Source organism: Balaenoptera acutorostrata, chromosome 2 (assembly GCF_949987535.1).
Source record: "Balaenoptera acutorostrata chromosome 2, mBalAcu1.1, whole genome shotgun sequence".
NCBI classification, from domain to species: domain Eukaryota; kingdom Metazoa; phylum Chordata; class Mammalia; order Artiodactyla; family Balaenopteridae; genus Balaenoptera; species Balaenoptera acutorostrata.
The window spans coordinates 104,857,894-104,874,982 of NC_080065.1; the positions used below are offsets into that span (position 1 = coordinate 104,857,894).

The following is a 17,089-nucleotide window of genomic DNA, read 5'->3' on the forward strand; positions in this document are numbered from 1 at the left end:
GAATTTTATTGTACTTTTATACATTGTACCCTTTAACATAATTGTTTTTTTTTAATTAATTTATTGATTTTTGGCTGCTTTGGGTCTTTGTTGCTGCTAGCGGGCATTCTCTAGTTGCAGTGAGCGGGGGCTACTCTTCACTGTGGTGCATGGGCTTCCCATTGCAGTGGCTTCTCTTGTTGCAGAGCACAAGCTCTAGGCATGCAGGCTTCAGTAGTTGTGGCACGGGGGCTCAGTAGTTTTGGCATGGGGGTTCTAGAGCGCAGGCTCAGTAGCTGTGGTGCACGGGCTTAGTTGCTCTGCGGCATGTGGGATCTTCCCAGACCAGGGCTCCAACCCATGTCCCCTGCATTTGCAGGCAGATTCTTAACCACTGCGCCACCAGGGAAGCCCAATAATTCAGTTTTTTTATAAAGAGAATATTCCTAATATTATTCCTAATTTTTAAAAATATATAGTTGGATAACACTATGAAAAATTAACTGATATATTTTTTATTGTTTCTCTTTGCTCCCTGGATTTTTTCCCCCATCCAGTCAGCTAGGCACTCTGAGTTCACTGCATTAGGAAGGTAAAGACTCAGCAGAAATGAGGGAGAAAAAAAGAAACTTCTCAGCTTTGGAATGTTAAAAACGGAGGCCACAGTAGAACAGGTGAGAATTCTGTGAACAAAATATAAATCTCATCTCAAATGTAACAAGTATTCTCTGCACTAGGAGGCAGGAGAGGGAGGGAGGGAAGGACTGAAGGAGAGAGATCAGTGTGGCCAGGGACATGGAAACTGTGCTTGAGGACGACATGCCCAGGAAGAGAATCAGAATCTGGAGGAGATCCAGCCTGCACGTGATCATTGCCTCCAGCCAGCACCCCCATCTCAGACCTCGGGCAATTCACAGAGTGAGTGGGAGTAAGTCAGGAGGGCCATGCACATAGTCTGTGTGGCAAGGGTTGTGGCCATTCCCTATTTGTGAGAAGTCCCCAGCAATTTCCAGGCCTCCTTCTGGAAAATGCTGGTGGACGTCCCTAGTGCTTATGTGAAAGCTTGTTCACGAACCCTGAAAGATACAGATGTAGATGACTGATAGATAGATGCAGAGATAGATAAATGTAATTAAATGAAACATCCAGGAAAGGTTTGGAAAATGCCCTTTATTGCCTATGATATTTAGACTGTCATATGATGTTAGACTGAGTGCTGGGCCCTTCATCCTCCTTCAGACCACTGGCACTCTGTCTGCTACTACTATCCCGAGGGTCCTTTCTTCTCCCTGGAAGGGATAAAACAAATGAGGCAGAACAGGAAGAGACAAGAAGCACTATAAGCTCTCCTGGTCGGGGTTACCCTCCAGCGTTGCCTTAAAGCTCAGAGCCACACACACCACAGTGAGCTTGGCTCCAGATCAACTACCGCACAACGAAGCTTCTGGAACATTTCCATATCTCGGGGGACCTCATTTCCACCTGACTCCCTTTCACATTTCCCTTTGTCCCAGAAGGCTAGGTACACTGGTCAGGGTGAGATCTCAGCTCAGGCCACAGGCTCTCAGACCTCAAACTTCTGGTCCTGTGAGGCCCCCTGTCCTCTCTTCAGACCACCCCTGGCTCTCTCTGCCGAGAAGGAGCTGCTGGCAGTACGTCCTCTTAAGAGCTGAGGTCCATCATGCAGACCCTGAGAAAACTCCTAGTCAAAACGCTCCACATTCTTGTTTAAGTCAACAGAGGTCAATTCCTTTGGAAGTGCTGGGTGTGTCCCAAGTTGATGCAACTGCAGAGCCCTTAGATAAACCAGCACATCTCTGCGGCCCCTTCCCTTACACTCCTCGGGGCCCTCGTGACATAGGCTCAGAAGACTGTGCCAGCCTCAAGCCTTACCTCTTCCAACAGAAGGCCACACCGTCTTCTAGGATCTTGTCCCATGAATCTCAGTTGCTGTGTGGAAATCAAAAGAGAGAAAAACACTTCTTCACTAAAGAGAATTTCCTGTGGAAGCTGAAAAGCTCAGGATCAATTCCCACTTACAGTCATGACTTTATTATTACATGACTGGGCCAGAAGCACGGGAGCCGGTTATCTCCCCTTCAGTTCCCCCTGAGGTGCTAAAGCCCCCAACTCTCCCTTATAGAAGCATGAGTCTGGGGTGGAGAGATGGGACTGGCTCGGAGAAGGTACAGCTCCCTCCGCAGCCCCAGCCCCTGCTCACTTCCTCTCCTTCGGAGAATGTAACACGCAGCCTGGACATTGGCTCCACGGTCTCCTCGGGCTGAGGTCTTCCCCCGTGGGCTGCTCCTCCTCATTCTCCTTTGCTCCTTGCTTCTCCTCCTCCTCTCCTCCTCCTCCACCTCCTCCTCGGTGGTGCTCTCGGATTCCACATCGCCCATCATCTGGGCCATGGTGAGATGAAAGACATGGCAGCTGAAGCCCTCCTGGACGCCGTACCGCACGTGCTGCCGGAGGATCTCCAAGGTGGGGAACACCCGGCAGCAGGCCATGCACCTGAAGCCGGCCTCCATGGTCACCAGCCAGTCCGGTGTCTTGGCCCTGGGTCTCTCCTGGACTGCAGCTGACCCTGATGGGCTGTATGGCTCTGCCCTTTCCTCACACTCTTTCTCCTCCCCAGTGGGCTCACTGTCAGACAGGCGGTTTCTGGTGGACACAGCAGAGCGGGGAGAACCTACACGCACATCCTCAGGAAGGGTCACTTCTTCTATCCTCAGCCGCTTTTCTAGCAACCCCAAGGGTTTCTCTGTCTCCCAGGAGACAGCTACACCCTTGATCGTTTTCACCCGCATGTAGTATATTTTCATGCCTCTTTCCTCTTTGTTTGTATACAGAGAGGTCTTACTGAATGAAGGGGATGAGAAGGCGACACACTGTGGTGGGGGAGCGGTCTCCCCTTCTTCCTGAACCCGGGCTAGGGGTGCTCTAGGCCGGGGAGTGTCTCGATGTAATCTCCAGATTCCTGGGAAAGGAAATTAAAAACATAATAACATGCTCGGGCCATGCTGGAAGCTGAGGGAGCAGGTGTGGTAGATGAGAGAGGGACATTTGCATGACGTAGCTGTGTCATGAGCTTGGTGTCTGTTGGCCGTAGGATGGAGTGGTGTATCTGGTGTCATCTGTGGGCTTTTCATCTGCGTGTGGGGGGATACTGGAGCGGTGGCTATATACAGGGGTGTGGAGTATGGTGGTGAGGGCTGTGGTATGTGAGGGATGTGGGAGGATGCGTGTACTACGAGGAGTGTGAGTTTGGGAATATCGGTGGTGCATTACTTGTGGAATGGGGGTGTAGGAGAGGAGCACTGTGGATCACGTGCTTGGGGTTTACGTGTGCACTGAGAATGGCTGTGCCTGGAGAGCGGATGTATGTGTGAGCTGGGTGGACCTCAGCTGGATGGTCCTGCTCTCAGGCTGGAGGTCTATGATGAAGAACTCTGTCCTTCTCAGGAAGCAAAGGCAAAGGCAAACCCTACATTTTCCTCTGAAGATGCTTAATCTGGTCCCTCTGCCCTCCACCTCAAGCCCAGACCTTTCCGGCCCCTGCTCCTTAACTTCCCCACCATGGTGGTACCAGGATTCACACGCCCCCAGACTCAGCTGAGATCCACGCCCTCGTACAGCTCAGCCATCCTGCTCAGGCTCCTCCACAGAGCCCTCAGCTCCTCTGTTGACCCTGGGTTTCCTCTCAGCCTCCCTGGGATCTGTGTGCCTCCTGCCTCCCAGCCAAGCAGCCCCTCACCTGAGGAGCCCCGCGCCCTTACCACCACGGATGAGCTTGCGTGGAGAAGAAGCACAGAAGTATTCAGAGGCAGAGGGGACCTCCCCTGCCCCTGGGCTGCAGCCTTGGGCCACCACAGGAGATCCAAGCTGAGGGGGATCCTCTTGTGACTTCGAGATTCCTGAGGGAGGAATGAAAGGCTCAGGGTGGGTTCCTCAATCCTCTGGCCACAAATATTTACTGACGGTCTGACATGTGTCAGGTGCAGTGAATACACACAGTTGAGAGTGTGGTTCCCAGTGGATACTCCAGTATTTAATTAAAATCAATACTTATTCTGTCAGTGTCTTGTGGGTAATGTGGGCCTAGGTGGTGACTGTGAGTATGTGTGAAGAGTGAGTGATGTCTATCACTTAAGTCTGTGGTAAGTGTGGGGTTGGCGTGGGGAGCACAGTGCAGATGTGTGTATCTGTATCTGTGGCCTCTGTGTGCATGATTTCTGTTCACAAGTCAGGAATTCTGGGACATGTAACTTTTCCTCATCACACGGTGTGGCTTGTATTTATGGTGTGTGTTCATTCATTCATTCACCAAGGTTCAGTAAGCAGCTACTCCTATGTATCCGGCACTCTTCCATTGTTCTAGTCTCTGGTAAGGCTGCACATTTTAGTAGAGGAAGACAAACACTAAACAACAATACAATCAATATATAACACATCAGCTGGTGGTAAGTATATAAGGGTTGCCAGACTTAGCAAACAAAAATACAGGGCACCCGGTTAAATTTCAATTTCAGATAAACCCAGAATAATTTTGTAGTGTAAGTATTCCCATGCAGTATTTGGTCTTACTTATTTTTCGTGTAAGTATGGCCCATACAATATTTGGGACATACTCATACTGAAAAATTACTTGTTGTTTATCTGGAATTCAAATTTAACTGGACAGCCCATATTTTATCTGGCAACCCTGACATGGGTTAGTGAGACTGTGCTTTACTGTGGTTTGTACAAAGCGGGTCTGGCATCACTAAAGAATGTGTTAGAAGTGTGGTGTGTATGACATGTGACTGGTTCTTACAGAGGTATTTAGAGATAGCTGAAGTTAGCTGTGTTTGCGAGAGTTGAGGAGATACATATATATATAGTGTGTGTGTCATATATATATAGTGTGTGTGTCTATATACATATCTCATCTCCAGCGTTTGGTGTTGGAGGAGAGGATTGTGACACAGGTGGGTTGTATGAGAACGTAGTTCAGGAGTGATGCGTGTATATACCTACATGTGCTGTGTGTGGTTTAATAAGGAAGTTATATGTGGGGTGTGTGATATATTTGCTGTATCAGAGTGTACATGGGTGTATGAGTTACTGCCTCATAAAACACCCCTAACAAGAATTCTGTACACACTCTTACATACACCGAGTGTCACCCAGGTCCAGGCAGGGTGACAAGAACTTTACCATGCAGACTTTATATCTGATGAGCACTCTACCCCCATTCATCCCGCTCTTCTCTCCACTACCACACACACACACACACACACACTCACACTCACACACACACACACTGGAACATAGAGAAAAATATTCTGAATGGTGAGACAGGGGCAGTCATTGCCTTCCCCAGCCTGTCCCAGCCACTGCCTGAAAATCTGCCTGCTGTCTAGACCTCCACTCCCAGGGCCCATCCTAGTCTCCAGGACCCTAGGCCTGGTAGGAGCTACTGGGCTCTAATCTGGGGCAGAGGCCTCCAGCTGGAAGTCTGGGGTAGGCTCCACTCTGCCCCACTTCCTCACGTGACCACCCCTCTCCCAGGGCAAGCTACTCGCCTACGTTTAAGGCACGCAGGCACCAGGTGGCCCGTGGCTCTCAGAGCTCCCCGCAGGACCCTGAGGACATCTCTCACCCCCGCCCATGCGGGCTCAGTCTCTGGAAAGCCCTTCCCTTCCCTTGATCTCCTTTGGGAAATTCTTCCTGTCCAAGGAATAAAACCTCCTTGCTTTCAATGACACCATCCCTAGACAAACAATCTCCTTTCGAACTGCATTCCACTTCTCAAGATACTTTTCAACAAGGCCTTCAACTCGTGGGGCTTCTCTTTCCACTTTGGCAAAAGGGGCCAAGCAGCTCATGGGTCTCTCTCAGCATCCTTGCATCCTTCACACCCCCCACCTCATGACCCCAGGGGAAGATCAAAGAGAATAAGAGAGAACTCGGGGACTGAGAAAAGCTGCACCTCTAGGTCTGTGCAAGCAGGATGCAGCCTGCTGTGAGTCCGACAAAGCTCCAGGCCCGGCAGCCCCAGGAGAGGGTCCTCAGACCAGCGGAGCTGACCTCCCATCTCCCAGGGGCACCTGGCCGTTCTGTGCCGTCTCACACCACAGGGACCCTCCGTGTGGATACGGCAGCATCAGTGAGACAAGGTCTCTCGCACCCTGCTTCACAGGTGACACGTTCTCAGTGCCCCCCTTCCTAGAGAAGGCTCAGTTTGGCAGAAACCCATGTTCCCCCCACAAGTTGCCCCCCACATACCTCCTCCCTTCTCGGCAGTTTCCTGGGACTCTTCACTTTCCAGATGTTTCCTCTTTTGTCGCCGTCTCATCGTACCAACTGGAAGATTCCCTTAGAAGATGCCTCACGTCCAACTCCTCCTCTTCCCTACAGGTTGGCCCTTCTTGGCTTTTGGGAAATCCGTTGAAATGATTCAATACAAATAAAAATAGTCAAGTCTCCTAAATGGCTGAACAACTTGGACCACTTAGTGAACAAGCAGTACTGCTTAGTGCTCACCAGGGCTGTTAAGTTTCAAAGGTTGCCAGGCCTACAGCAGAATTCTCTAACCTCAGTGATGACATCAGAGCATTCTGTGGACCTAGGTTCAACAGTCTCTGCAACAGTACAGACCCCATTTTCAAGAACAGCTCCTTTTTCCCAGCAGAACCTTTCCCATGAATTCAACTCTCACATCTTTCAAATGTGGCAGGATACTTTGAGATGTTAATCTTTTCCTGTTCATTTTTTTCCTTTTCTTCCTTTATTTCACGTTTTCCCTTCTGCATTCAAGTGGGTAGCAGACCCTATGTTCACTGGCCAGTGGAAGAGCCCGGCAGGGCATAGCAGAAATAGCATGCTGATCATCTTGGCTTTTATTTCTAAAATCCCAAACTCCATGGAAAAGAGAGGATACTTGAGCAGAAACATAACAGAAGCAGGTTTTTGAAATTAGGTACTGTCTTGTTTCCCTACTGGAGTGTTGAAATGTGCTAATTAAGTCAGAGAGAGATGTCTGTAAATCCCGGAGGAGAAAAGGCCTCTCAAGTGTGGCTGGAGGGGTAAATGGAGAAAAATTCCAAAAGGAGATGGCTGTAGCGTGCATACAAGCAGAATCATGGCAACCTGTCCCACGCATGGCACAGGAGCCACCAAACCTACAGGAGGCACGGCCCCCGAGCTGATGGGCATCTACACTTACAACTGTGGGCTCCAGTCCACAATGATCATGCTTCCACCCACTCTCTCAAAACCTTGGCCCTGTATGACTTCCAAATAGGGATGGCGGAAATCCAAACAGGACACCAGCAGGATCAAGGCTTCAAATACAAATTACATGGAGTTATAAAAAAATTTTCGTACTATTTCTTGCACACCTCTGCTTGTGGGCTGTAATTTATACCAGTTATAAGTGGCAATGCATCTGGATCCTCCTGATTCCACTCTAGAATTAGAGACACCTCATTTTGAGGTAGTGGCCAGGATGATCCAGTGGGAAGATTGGTGCACGGGATGAGGTAGCCTCCCAGAAGTCACTGCTTTCATTAGAAATACCACATGGACTGAGGCGGGTCCCAATTTGAAAAGGCACTGCAGAATGACTTAAAGTTTCAGGCACCGAGAGAGTGAAGAGAGGACAACTTCAGCCTTGTGAGGGTTTGCTGATGAGATTCAATCTTCCTGCTTCTTGGAAAATCTCTAGAAAAGAAGGGACAAGGAGGATTTTTTTTCTTAATTTTTTTGTGGTAGAAATTTTCAAACATACACAAAGTAAAGAGAATGATATAAAAGGAATGCAGCACCATTTACCCATCACCCAGTTTCAACAATTATCAAAAGTCTGCCATTCTTCTTCTGCTACACACACACACACACACAAACACACTCACTCACGTGCACACTTTCATTTCTTTGTGTATTTATTTTGGTTTAGGAGTTTGGGGAGGGTGGGGGAAGTGCTGTTTTTTATTGTAAATCTCAGACATTATGTCATTTCTCCTTACATGCCACAGTATTTACCTCCAACAGATAAAAACTTGTTTCTAACATAACATCATTCTCTCGCCCAACAAATTTAATCATCATTTCTTTTACCACAATAACTAAGCCATACTCAATTGCCTCCAAATGTGTTTAAATGTCTTTTTTATACATGATCTATTGAAAAAAAGATCTAAAGAAGGTCCACGCCTTGCAATATGTCCATGTGTCTTTTAGTCTACAACAGCTCTCCCTCCCTTTGATTTGGCACCGATTTATTGAAGAAACTAAGTAATTTATCCTGTAGAATTTTCCACAGGAGTCTGTTGATTGTATTCCTGTGATGTCATTTAAGATGTTCCCTATTACCTCGATTTCCTTATAAACAGGTAGTTATAGCTAGAGAATTAATTAGATTTAGATTCGATTTCATGTTACTACAAGATTATTTTATAAGTGATGCTGTGTACCTTCCTATTGCTTTGCAACAGTAAGTACAAAAAGTTGTCCGGTTTTTAATGAAGTTAAGATTGATCAGTGAGCTCAGGTACTGTCAGCTTGGTCCCTCCATCCATAATGATGAGGAACCACAATGCTCCTCACCAACCATTCAACAAAGAGTATTAACAACCGGTGATAATCACCACTTCCTTAGGAGCTGAACTTTCATTAGAAGTTCTAATGCCGTCATTCCAAGGAGGATGATTCTTAAGGCATCTTTCTTAGACCCTGAATTTCTGAAAGAAATGAACCTCTCCTCAGAAAAGGAAAGATGATTCCAAACGTACCAGCTCAGGTTCTCCAACCTAGAGCCAATGGGTTCATCACAGCAAGCCCCAGCTAGGTTGGGACATACTTTTGTCATTCCTTCATTTCTCTGTCCATTCTTCATTATAGAAACCGTTATTTAGCCCCTACTATGTGCCAGGCTCTCTAGATTCTGTACTTGAACATTTAAGAACAAAAAAGATGCAAAGAGTTTCTCTCAAGGAGCTTAATTCTAGAGGAGAAGATAGACCATTTTTTTTTAAATAAGTAAAATACATAGTAGGTTAGATATTTGCAAGTACCATGATGAAAAAGAAAACAAGCAACTGGATATGGGACTATAGGAAATAGGGCAATTTCTATGCTGAATGGGAGATCATGGAAGGCTTCACTAAAAGGGCCTCATCTTAGTAGTACCTGAGGGCAATAAGGGAGCTTAGAGCCAAGGTTACATTTTTCAGGCAAAAAGAGACTGGAGTCTGGGTCAGGGGTTGCCTGGCCTGTTTGAATACCAGGAAGAAAGCCAGTGTGGCTGAGGGAGGGAGAGAGTGGTAAGAGGGGAAGTCAGAGGGATAATGAGGAACCAAATTATATAGGGTTTTAGAGGCTACTGCTCAAACTTTGGCTTTTACTCTGAGTGACATGGGAAGCTTGGAGAGTTTTAAATGAGAAATTACATGTTAAAAGATCACTCTAATTGCTTTGTTAAGAACAGACTTTTGGGAGGCAAGGTCAGAATCAGAGAGAACAGTGGGCCTATTGCAATAAACCAGGAAAGAGATGAACCATAAAAGGAAAAATAGGTAAACTAGACATTATCAAAACTAAAATCATTTGCTACGTGAAAGATTCTTTTAAGAGTATAAGAAGTCAAGCTAGAGACTGGGAGAAAATAGTTACAAACTACATAGCCAACAAAGAAGTAAGTCTATAACATATAAAGAACAGACATATGGACACCAAGGGGGGAAAACTGCGGTGGGGTGGGAATGGTGGTGTGCTGAATTGGGCGATTGGGATTGACATGTATACACTGATGTGTATAAAACTGATGCCTAATAAGAACCTGCAGTATAAAAAAACAAACAAAACAACTAATACTAAACTTTCATTGGGTTATTTGTATGGAAATATGTTAATATAAATGTTTCAGACATTACATGAAATTTCTAAAAATCTTATATTTGTATTTGTATGGAAATATGTATGGAAATATGTTAATATAAATGTTTCAGACATTACATGAAATTTCTAAAAATCTTATATTTGTATTTGTATGGAAATATGTATGGAAATATGTTAATATAAATGTTTCAGACATTACAGGAAACTTCTAAAAATCTTATATGTTCTGGTATAATGTTATAAGTAATAATCCTAGTTATTACTTTAAAATGTATATCTCAGAAATAACTAATATTCTTGTCAACTGCATTATTATGAACTTTCATCAAATCTTTAACCATGGTCATTTTTAAGTCTTTTGTCATTTACAGACAGTTCTGGGTGTACTCTGATGATTTTGCAAATATGTTCCTATAAAAGGGTTTCATCTTCAAGAAATTCATGGAAAAGACTCTGACAACTACAGGTTTCTGGTAACTGACTGTACTGCTGAACTGAATGAATAAGCATTTTCAGAACTCTAATGAAAAACTGATGAACTCATAAAAGTGCTAAGAAAAGATCAAGATAAAAAAGAAATTAATTACATGGGACTGAGTGAACTGATGAGGATGAGTATAATTTTTGTGACTATCTGTCTGAATTAAAAAAAAAATCCCACAAGGACTCAGAGGCAAAGAATATACAAATCAATTTTCACTGCAAAGTAAAGGAGCTGTTACAGTGGAGGATTACTGGACTGAATGTCAATATTATGACATAGTATGAGTGTGTTTCATGTTTGGTAATTGCAATCATTGTTGCTTTTGTTGTGGTCATCCATGTACAATGCTTGGTGTCAGTCTATTTATCTCTTGTAAAAATAAAATACAGTGTGTGTGTGTGGAAAAAAAAAAAAAAAAAAAGAAACTAAAAATGCAACTACCATATGACCCAGCAATCCCACTACTGGGCATATACCCTGAGAAAACCATAATTCAGAAAGACAAATGTAGCACAATGTTTATTGCAGCACTGTTTACAATAGCCAGGACATGGAAGCAACCTAAGTGCCCTTCGACAGATGAATGGATAAAGAAGATGTGGCACATATATATAATGGAATATTACTCAGCCATAAAAAGAAACGAAATTGAGTTATTTTTACTGAGGTGGATGGACCTAGAGTCTGTCATACAGAGTGAAGTAAGTCAGAAAGAGAAAAACAAATACCGTATGCTAACACATTTATATGGAATCTAAAAAGAAAAAAAAATTGGTTCTGAAGAATCTAGCGGCAGGAGAGGAATAAAGATGCAGATGTAGAGAATGGACGTGAGGACATGGGGAGGGGGAAGGGTAGGCTGGGACGAAGTTAGAGAGTGGCATGGACATATATACACTACCAAATATAAAATAGATAGCTAGTGGGAAGCAGCCACATAGCACAGGGAGATCAGCTCGGTGCTTTGTGACCACCTAGAAGGCTGGGATAGGGAGGGTGGGAGGGAGACACAAGAGGGAGGGGATATGGGGATATATGTATACGTATAGCTGATTCACTTTGTTATACAGCAGCAACTAACACAACAATCAAAAGCAATTATACTCCAATAAAGATGTTAAAAAAAAAAAAAAAAAGAAATCATGATACAGTAAAAAAAACAAAAAAAAAAGTTAGGGCCTAGGAAGGAAGCCTTGAGCCAGGCAGGCCTGGGTGTCTATCCCAGCTCCACCACTTTCTACGTGACCACGAGCAAGTTATTTAGGAGGCCTGAACCTAGATTTTCCTAAATTAAATGTAGAGCTGTTACGCATAGTAGAAATAATGGGATAGCCTGCTTATAGGTACTCGACAACTTTAAGCTGTTATCATTGTTGGTGGTGGTATTTAAACTGCTCGACACAAACCATCAATGTAGTACAAATGATCAGGCCAAAAAGTGTCACCCTGGTCAATTGTATTAACAAAAATAATCTGTAAAAAACTTATAAAAGGCTGATTGCATGTCCTTTTAGTATTTTACTGGAGCACTGCTAACAGCCTCACCCCAAAATTACTTAACTCTATAGGGAGATATACTCTGTCTTGTTACTTACTATTAATTAAGCCCAGACTCTGTGACATAAGATGTTAATTTGTGTCACATTTTCATTTTATATCTGTCTGAGAGTCATGCCTTTAATTTTCTGAAGATTATATTCTGACAACAACTTGAATGATGGGTTGAGCCAAAAAGATATGGTTGGTTGGGTTTTCAGAAATGCTATGTAGACAGGCACCAATTTAGCTGAGAATAAAAAACAGAAAATAGCTTCTTTTCGGCCAGAACCTCCATCTTCCAGTAATTCGCCAAAATGACCAACACAAAGAGAAAGAGGAGGGGCACCCGCTACATGTTCTCTAGGCCTTTTAGAAAACATGGAGCTGCTCCTTTGGCCACATACATGCAAATCTACAAGAAAGGTGATATTGTAGATATCAAGGGAATGGGCAGTGTTCAAAAAGGAATGCCCCACAAATGTTGCCATGGAGAAACTGGGAGAGTCTACAATGTTACCCAGCATGCTGTTGGCATCATTGTAAACATACAAGCTAAGGGCAAGATTCTTGCCAAGAGAATTAATGTGCGTATTGAGCATGTTACGCACTCTAAGAGCTGAGATAGCTTCCTGAAACGAGTGAAGGAAAATGATCAGAAAAAGAAGGAAGCCAAAGAGAAAGGTACTTGGGTTCAGCTGAAGCGCCAGCCTGCTCCCCCCAGGGAAGCACACTTCGTGAGAACCAATGGAAAGAAGCCTGAACTGTTGGAGCCCATTCCCTATGAATTCATGGCATGATGGGGGTAAAGAAAATAAAAGACCTGGACTATAAAAAAAAAAAAAAAAAAAACAGAAAATAAAAAACAAGGTACGGAGGCATCTTATTTTCAATTAAAAGTTACTACTGCTTTTTTAAAAAAAACTTTCTAAGTTTTATCTCATATCCATAATATTAACCAAAAGAATGCTAGGATGGAACATAATTATAGGATACAGTGAAGAGGGTTAACGAAACAATGTACCTCTAACTACATTATCCATACCTTGGTTTGGAAATGGATTCTATTTCCTTCCTTCCACATCTCAGTTTGTAGAGTTTGTCCTGGATATACTGGTTTTGCAAAACGAACCTTTCAAAAAAATGTGTTTTAGGGTTAAGAATGTTTTAATATGAAACTTTTCCACTTTGCAGGGGGGTGGTATTTGGGGGGAAGGTTGGAGAGCATAAAAGGAAGAAACAGAGACTGGACTATACTTAAATTCATAAAAATAGTAGTATGATAAAATTAGTAGAGATATAGTTAGTAAAAGTTAATTCTTTGTCTTTCAAAATATAGAATCAATAAATAGTTTAATCTTGACAAATCAAAACACAGAAGAATAATCATATTAAGTAGAGTTATATAGGTAACCACCAAAACAACTTAAGAGAAGCAGTTAAAAGTAGCACTAGGGGCTTCCCTGGTGGCGCAGTGGTTGAGAGTCTGCCTGCCAATGCAGGGGACACGGGTTCGAACCCTGGTCTGGGAGGATCCCACATGCCGTGGAGCAACTGGGCCCGTAAGCCACAACTGCTGAGCCTGTGCGTCTGGAGCCTGTGCTCCGCAGCGGGAGAGGCCGCGACAGTGAGAGGCCCGCGCACCGCGATGAAGAGTGGCCCCCACTTGCCGTAACTGGAGAAAGCCCTCGCACAGAAACGAAAACCCAACACAGCCATAAATAAATTAATTAATTTAATTAATTAATTTAAAAAAAAGCACTAATTAAGTCTGAGGAATAAGACCTGGGGTTGTTGTATAGGACAGAATAATTACATTTTTTATTTCCTAATTTTCTATACTATTTTATTTGCTCTGTGTATATATTATTCGCTGGTTTTTAAAATAATTATAGTAATAACTATAAAATAGTTATAATAATGAGAATAATCAGTGTTATCAAAGGCAAGACATCAGAAAATAAATTTCCACTGCTGCAAGGAGCACAAACTGATAAAAGCTTTTGGAGCTATTTGACACTGCCTTAAAGTTTTGTTTTGTTTTGTTTTAAGTGTATGTCTTTCGATTTATGCAAAACTGTGCAGAGTCAGTTTTCTTTGCAATTTATAATGGATGAAAACTTGAAGCTAACTTAAAAGTGCAAAACTAGGGCTTCCCTGGTGGTGCAGTGGTTAAGAATCCGCCTGCCAATGCAGGGGACACGGGTTCGAGCCCTGGTCCAGGAAGATCCCACATGCTGCGGAGCAACTAAGCCCGTGTGCCACAACTACTGAGCCTGTGCTCTAGAGCCCACGAGCCACAACTACTGAGCCCGCGTGCTATAACTACTGAAGCCCGCACACCTAGAGCCTGTGCTCCGCAGCAAGAGAAGCCACCGCAATGAGAAGCCCGCACACCACAATGAAGAGTAGCCCCCACTCGCCACAACTAGAGAAAGCCTGCGCGCAGCAAGGAAGACTCAATACAGCCAAAAAATAAAGAAATTTACAGTGACCACAAAAAAAAAAGTGCAAAACTAAAATCAATATGCAACCAACATACTGATATAGGTGCATGTTTATTAGAGTTCAAATGCAGCCACTTAACATTTTCAATTAAATTAAGGCAAATTATAAAACTGTAAAACATGAATAAATAAATTTTTAAAGGTAAATCTTGAGTTTGTTAAGGCATATATGCTGATATATGTATGCTCCTAATTAATTTACAAAACAATCAAATCAATCTGTTAAAAGTATAACTGTATATAATATCCTTCATGATGCATGTGTAATAGAGGCATTTAGAGCTACAAAAAGAGAACTTGCGGATTGCCAAGTCAATGAAATAATAAAAATAAGAACTTCGGATAGTACCTATTTTTAAATGAAGTCACTAAGACTCCTCTAAAACTAAAAAGGAACAAGTAGTTAAATTATTAATAATTTACACATACCTTAATTGCTTTGAATCTTGACACATCATTATCTGCAAACTGCTGTAAAACATGCCTGGCAGAAAATCCAAATGTACATAATCCATGTAATATGGGCTTGTCAAAACCTAAAAATGAGAGAGAGAATTTAGTTAGATAAAGGCACATTTCATGTTTAAAAACCAAGAACAGTTCATTCAGGACTTCAAAAATACATTTTTAAACTGCATTAGCCTGACTCATACCACCTAATTTAACACATTATTGACCAGGGGGATTTTTGCAGAAACTAACGCCTATGGCGTTAATACATCTCCAGTCAATAATGTGTTAAGAAACATGGAAAATATTTTATAAATAATACTTCCTGGGAAAAAAATTATGAAATAAACAAAAGAAGAAAAAAAAAGGGAAGGAATGTCAGAGATCTGGGGACACAAATAATTATTTTGTTTCGCTTTGGTTGTAACCACGAAATCATCCACAGTGATTTCAATATCCATGTATGTAGATGATCCTTCTTCAACCTTTCAGTTCTTTGCTCTCCCCTCCAATGGCCTTGACCTTCATGATAACTCAGACACCCATCCCCATGGTCCCATCCTAGACCTTGCACTAGCAGGAGCTACCTTCCACCATAATCTGAATTTCACGTACACCATTTTCTGAACACTACTTCCCACCTTTCCATGTCTTTTGCATAAACATATTAGGAGAGGGCTATTTTTAAAATGTTACTCAAACTTCCAGTCATAAGTAGCGACGGCTTTAAGTATTATTTAGATAACTGAGCTAATATTTTCATTGGCTCACATTATTAGCAACTCACCTGCTAAGTTAGCAAAGTCAGGATCAATGTGTAAGGGATTCCAGTCTCCACTGAGGCGGTACAAAGCAGCCTGTGGAGAAAGAATTATAAAAGAAACTAGCACCCAGTGCCTTCTTAGAATACATTAAAATAAAAACAGGAAATATGGCTGATTATTGCATAAGAAATGCATTATAATGTACCTCATAGTAGCTTTGATTAAAAAATAACTATTTCTAACAAAAAAAGATTAAGTGTAAATCAAATGCTTTTTGTAACACCTGCCACTGAGATCATAAGGCGTGAGGACTGTCAAATAATAGGAAGGGGAACCAAGAACTACATCTGGGAACAACACTGGTTACCACTGCCGAAGGAGAAATTCACAAAAAGGAATCCATCAATCTACTCTCGTTAAAACACAATGAAGGGCTTCCCTAGTGGCGCACTGGTTAAGAATCCGCCTGCCAATGCAGGGGACACGGGTTTGATCCTTGGTCCGGGAAGATCTCACATGCCGTGGAGCAACTAAGCCCGTGCGCCACAGCTACTGAGCTTGAGCTCTAGAGCCCGCGAGCCACAACTACTGAAGCCCAAGCACCCCAACTACTGAAGCCCACATGCCCTAGAGCCCACGCTCCTCAACAAAGGGAAGCCACCACAATGAGAAGTCTGTGCACCACAACGAACAGTAGCCCCCGCTCGCCGCAACTAGAGAAAGCCCGCGCACAGCAACAAAGACCCAATGCAGCCAAAAAGTGTTAATTAATTAATTAATTTTTTAAAAACAAAATAAAATAAACAAACATTTTTTTAAAAAACACAATGAAGATAAGGTGTAAATGTTTATAGCCTCTTCTAACCAAGCAAAATTTATGCCAACTTTCTTAATGGGGTGTTTTAAATTGAAGCCTGTAACCCAATACTAGACATATAAACATCACACACTTCTCACAAACTTTCATTCTACTGGGTATACTAAATCCTGAGATCAGCTCATCCTGCAAAAAAACAGACTAATAACTTGCCATTAAGATTATATTCCTGCTTACTCCAGATCTTCACATCACTTCTGTACTTAGATAAGGCACAATTAGCAGAAAGATATAGATAACAATAGGAAAAAAGTCACCATACTTCCCAGCATTGAAATTGTGCGTTGGTCAAATGAGAGAGTACTTTTCAGTACTGAAGGGAAGAAATTCACAAAAGAGCTAACAGTAAGTATTTAATGTATCTGTGTATTAACTTTGGGTCTGCCTCTAGACTTCTCTCTTATCAATTGCTAGGTTAAGCTTTCCAAGACTATTAAGATGTTGTGTAGAGACTAGCCAAGTCAGCATACCTGACTTTCTTAATGAGTTTTTGTTGTTTTTAATTATTGATTATTCTTTTTTAACACATTTTATTTACAGAAAATAACATCTCCTGTAATTCATAGGAAAATGTTGTTTACTTTTTAATGTTTTGTACAATTTTAATAAG

General features: G+C 42.7%; 2 protein-coding genes and 1 pseudogene across 2 annotated transcripts in view; 1 reads left to right on the plus strand and 2 right to left on the minus strand.

Moving 5' to 3' along the window:
- Nucleotides 1–2,196: 2,196 nt before the first annotated feature.
- LOC130706484 (protein FAM170A-like) lies at nt 2,197–6,627 on the minus strand. The gene is given in 3 exon segments (XM_057538687.1): nt 2,197–2,327; nt 2,330–2,959; nt 6,250–6,627. Coding segments are annotated over 3 exon segments (831 nt in total). The 5' UTR covers nt 6,320–6,627.
- A 5,568-nt stretch (nt 6,628–12,195) lies between these two features.
- On the plus strand, nt 12,196–12,681 carry LOC130707322 (60S ribosomal protein L21-like; annotated as a pseudogene).
- A 230-nt stretch (nt 12,682–12,911) lies between these two features.
- Nucleotides 12,912–17,089, minus strand: part of LOC130707158 (peroxisomal multifunctional enzyme type 2-like) — a 96,702-nt gene continuing 92,524 nt past the window's right edge. The window contains exons 19-21 of the mRNA XM_057540380.1: nt 15,626–15,695; nt 14,818–14,924; nt 12,912–13,013 (exon numbers count right to left, since the gene is read on the minus strand). Of these exons, the coding sequence (XP_057396363.1) occupies nt 12,912–13,013; nt 14,818–14,924; nt 15,626–15,695 (279 nt within the window). The remainder of the gene's footprint in view (nt 13,014–14,817; nt 14,925–15,625; nt 15,696–17,089) is intronic.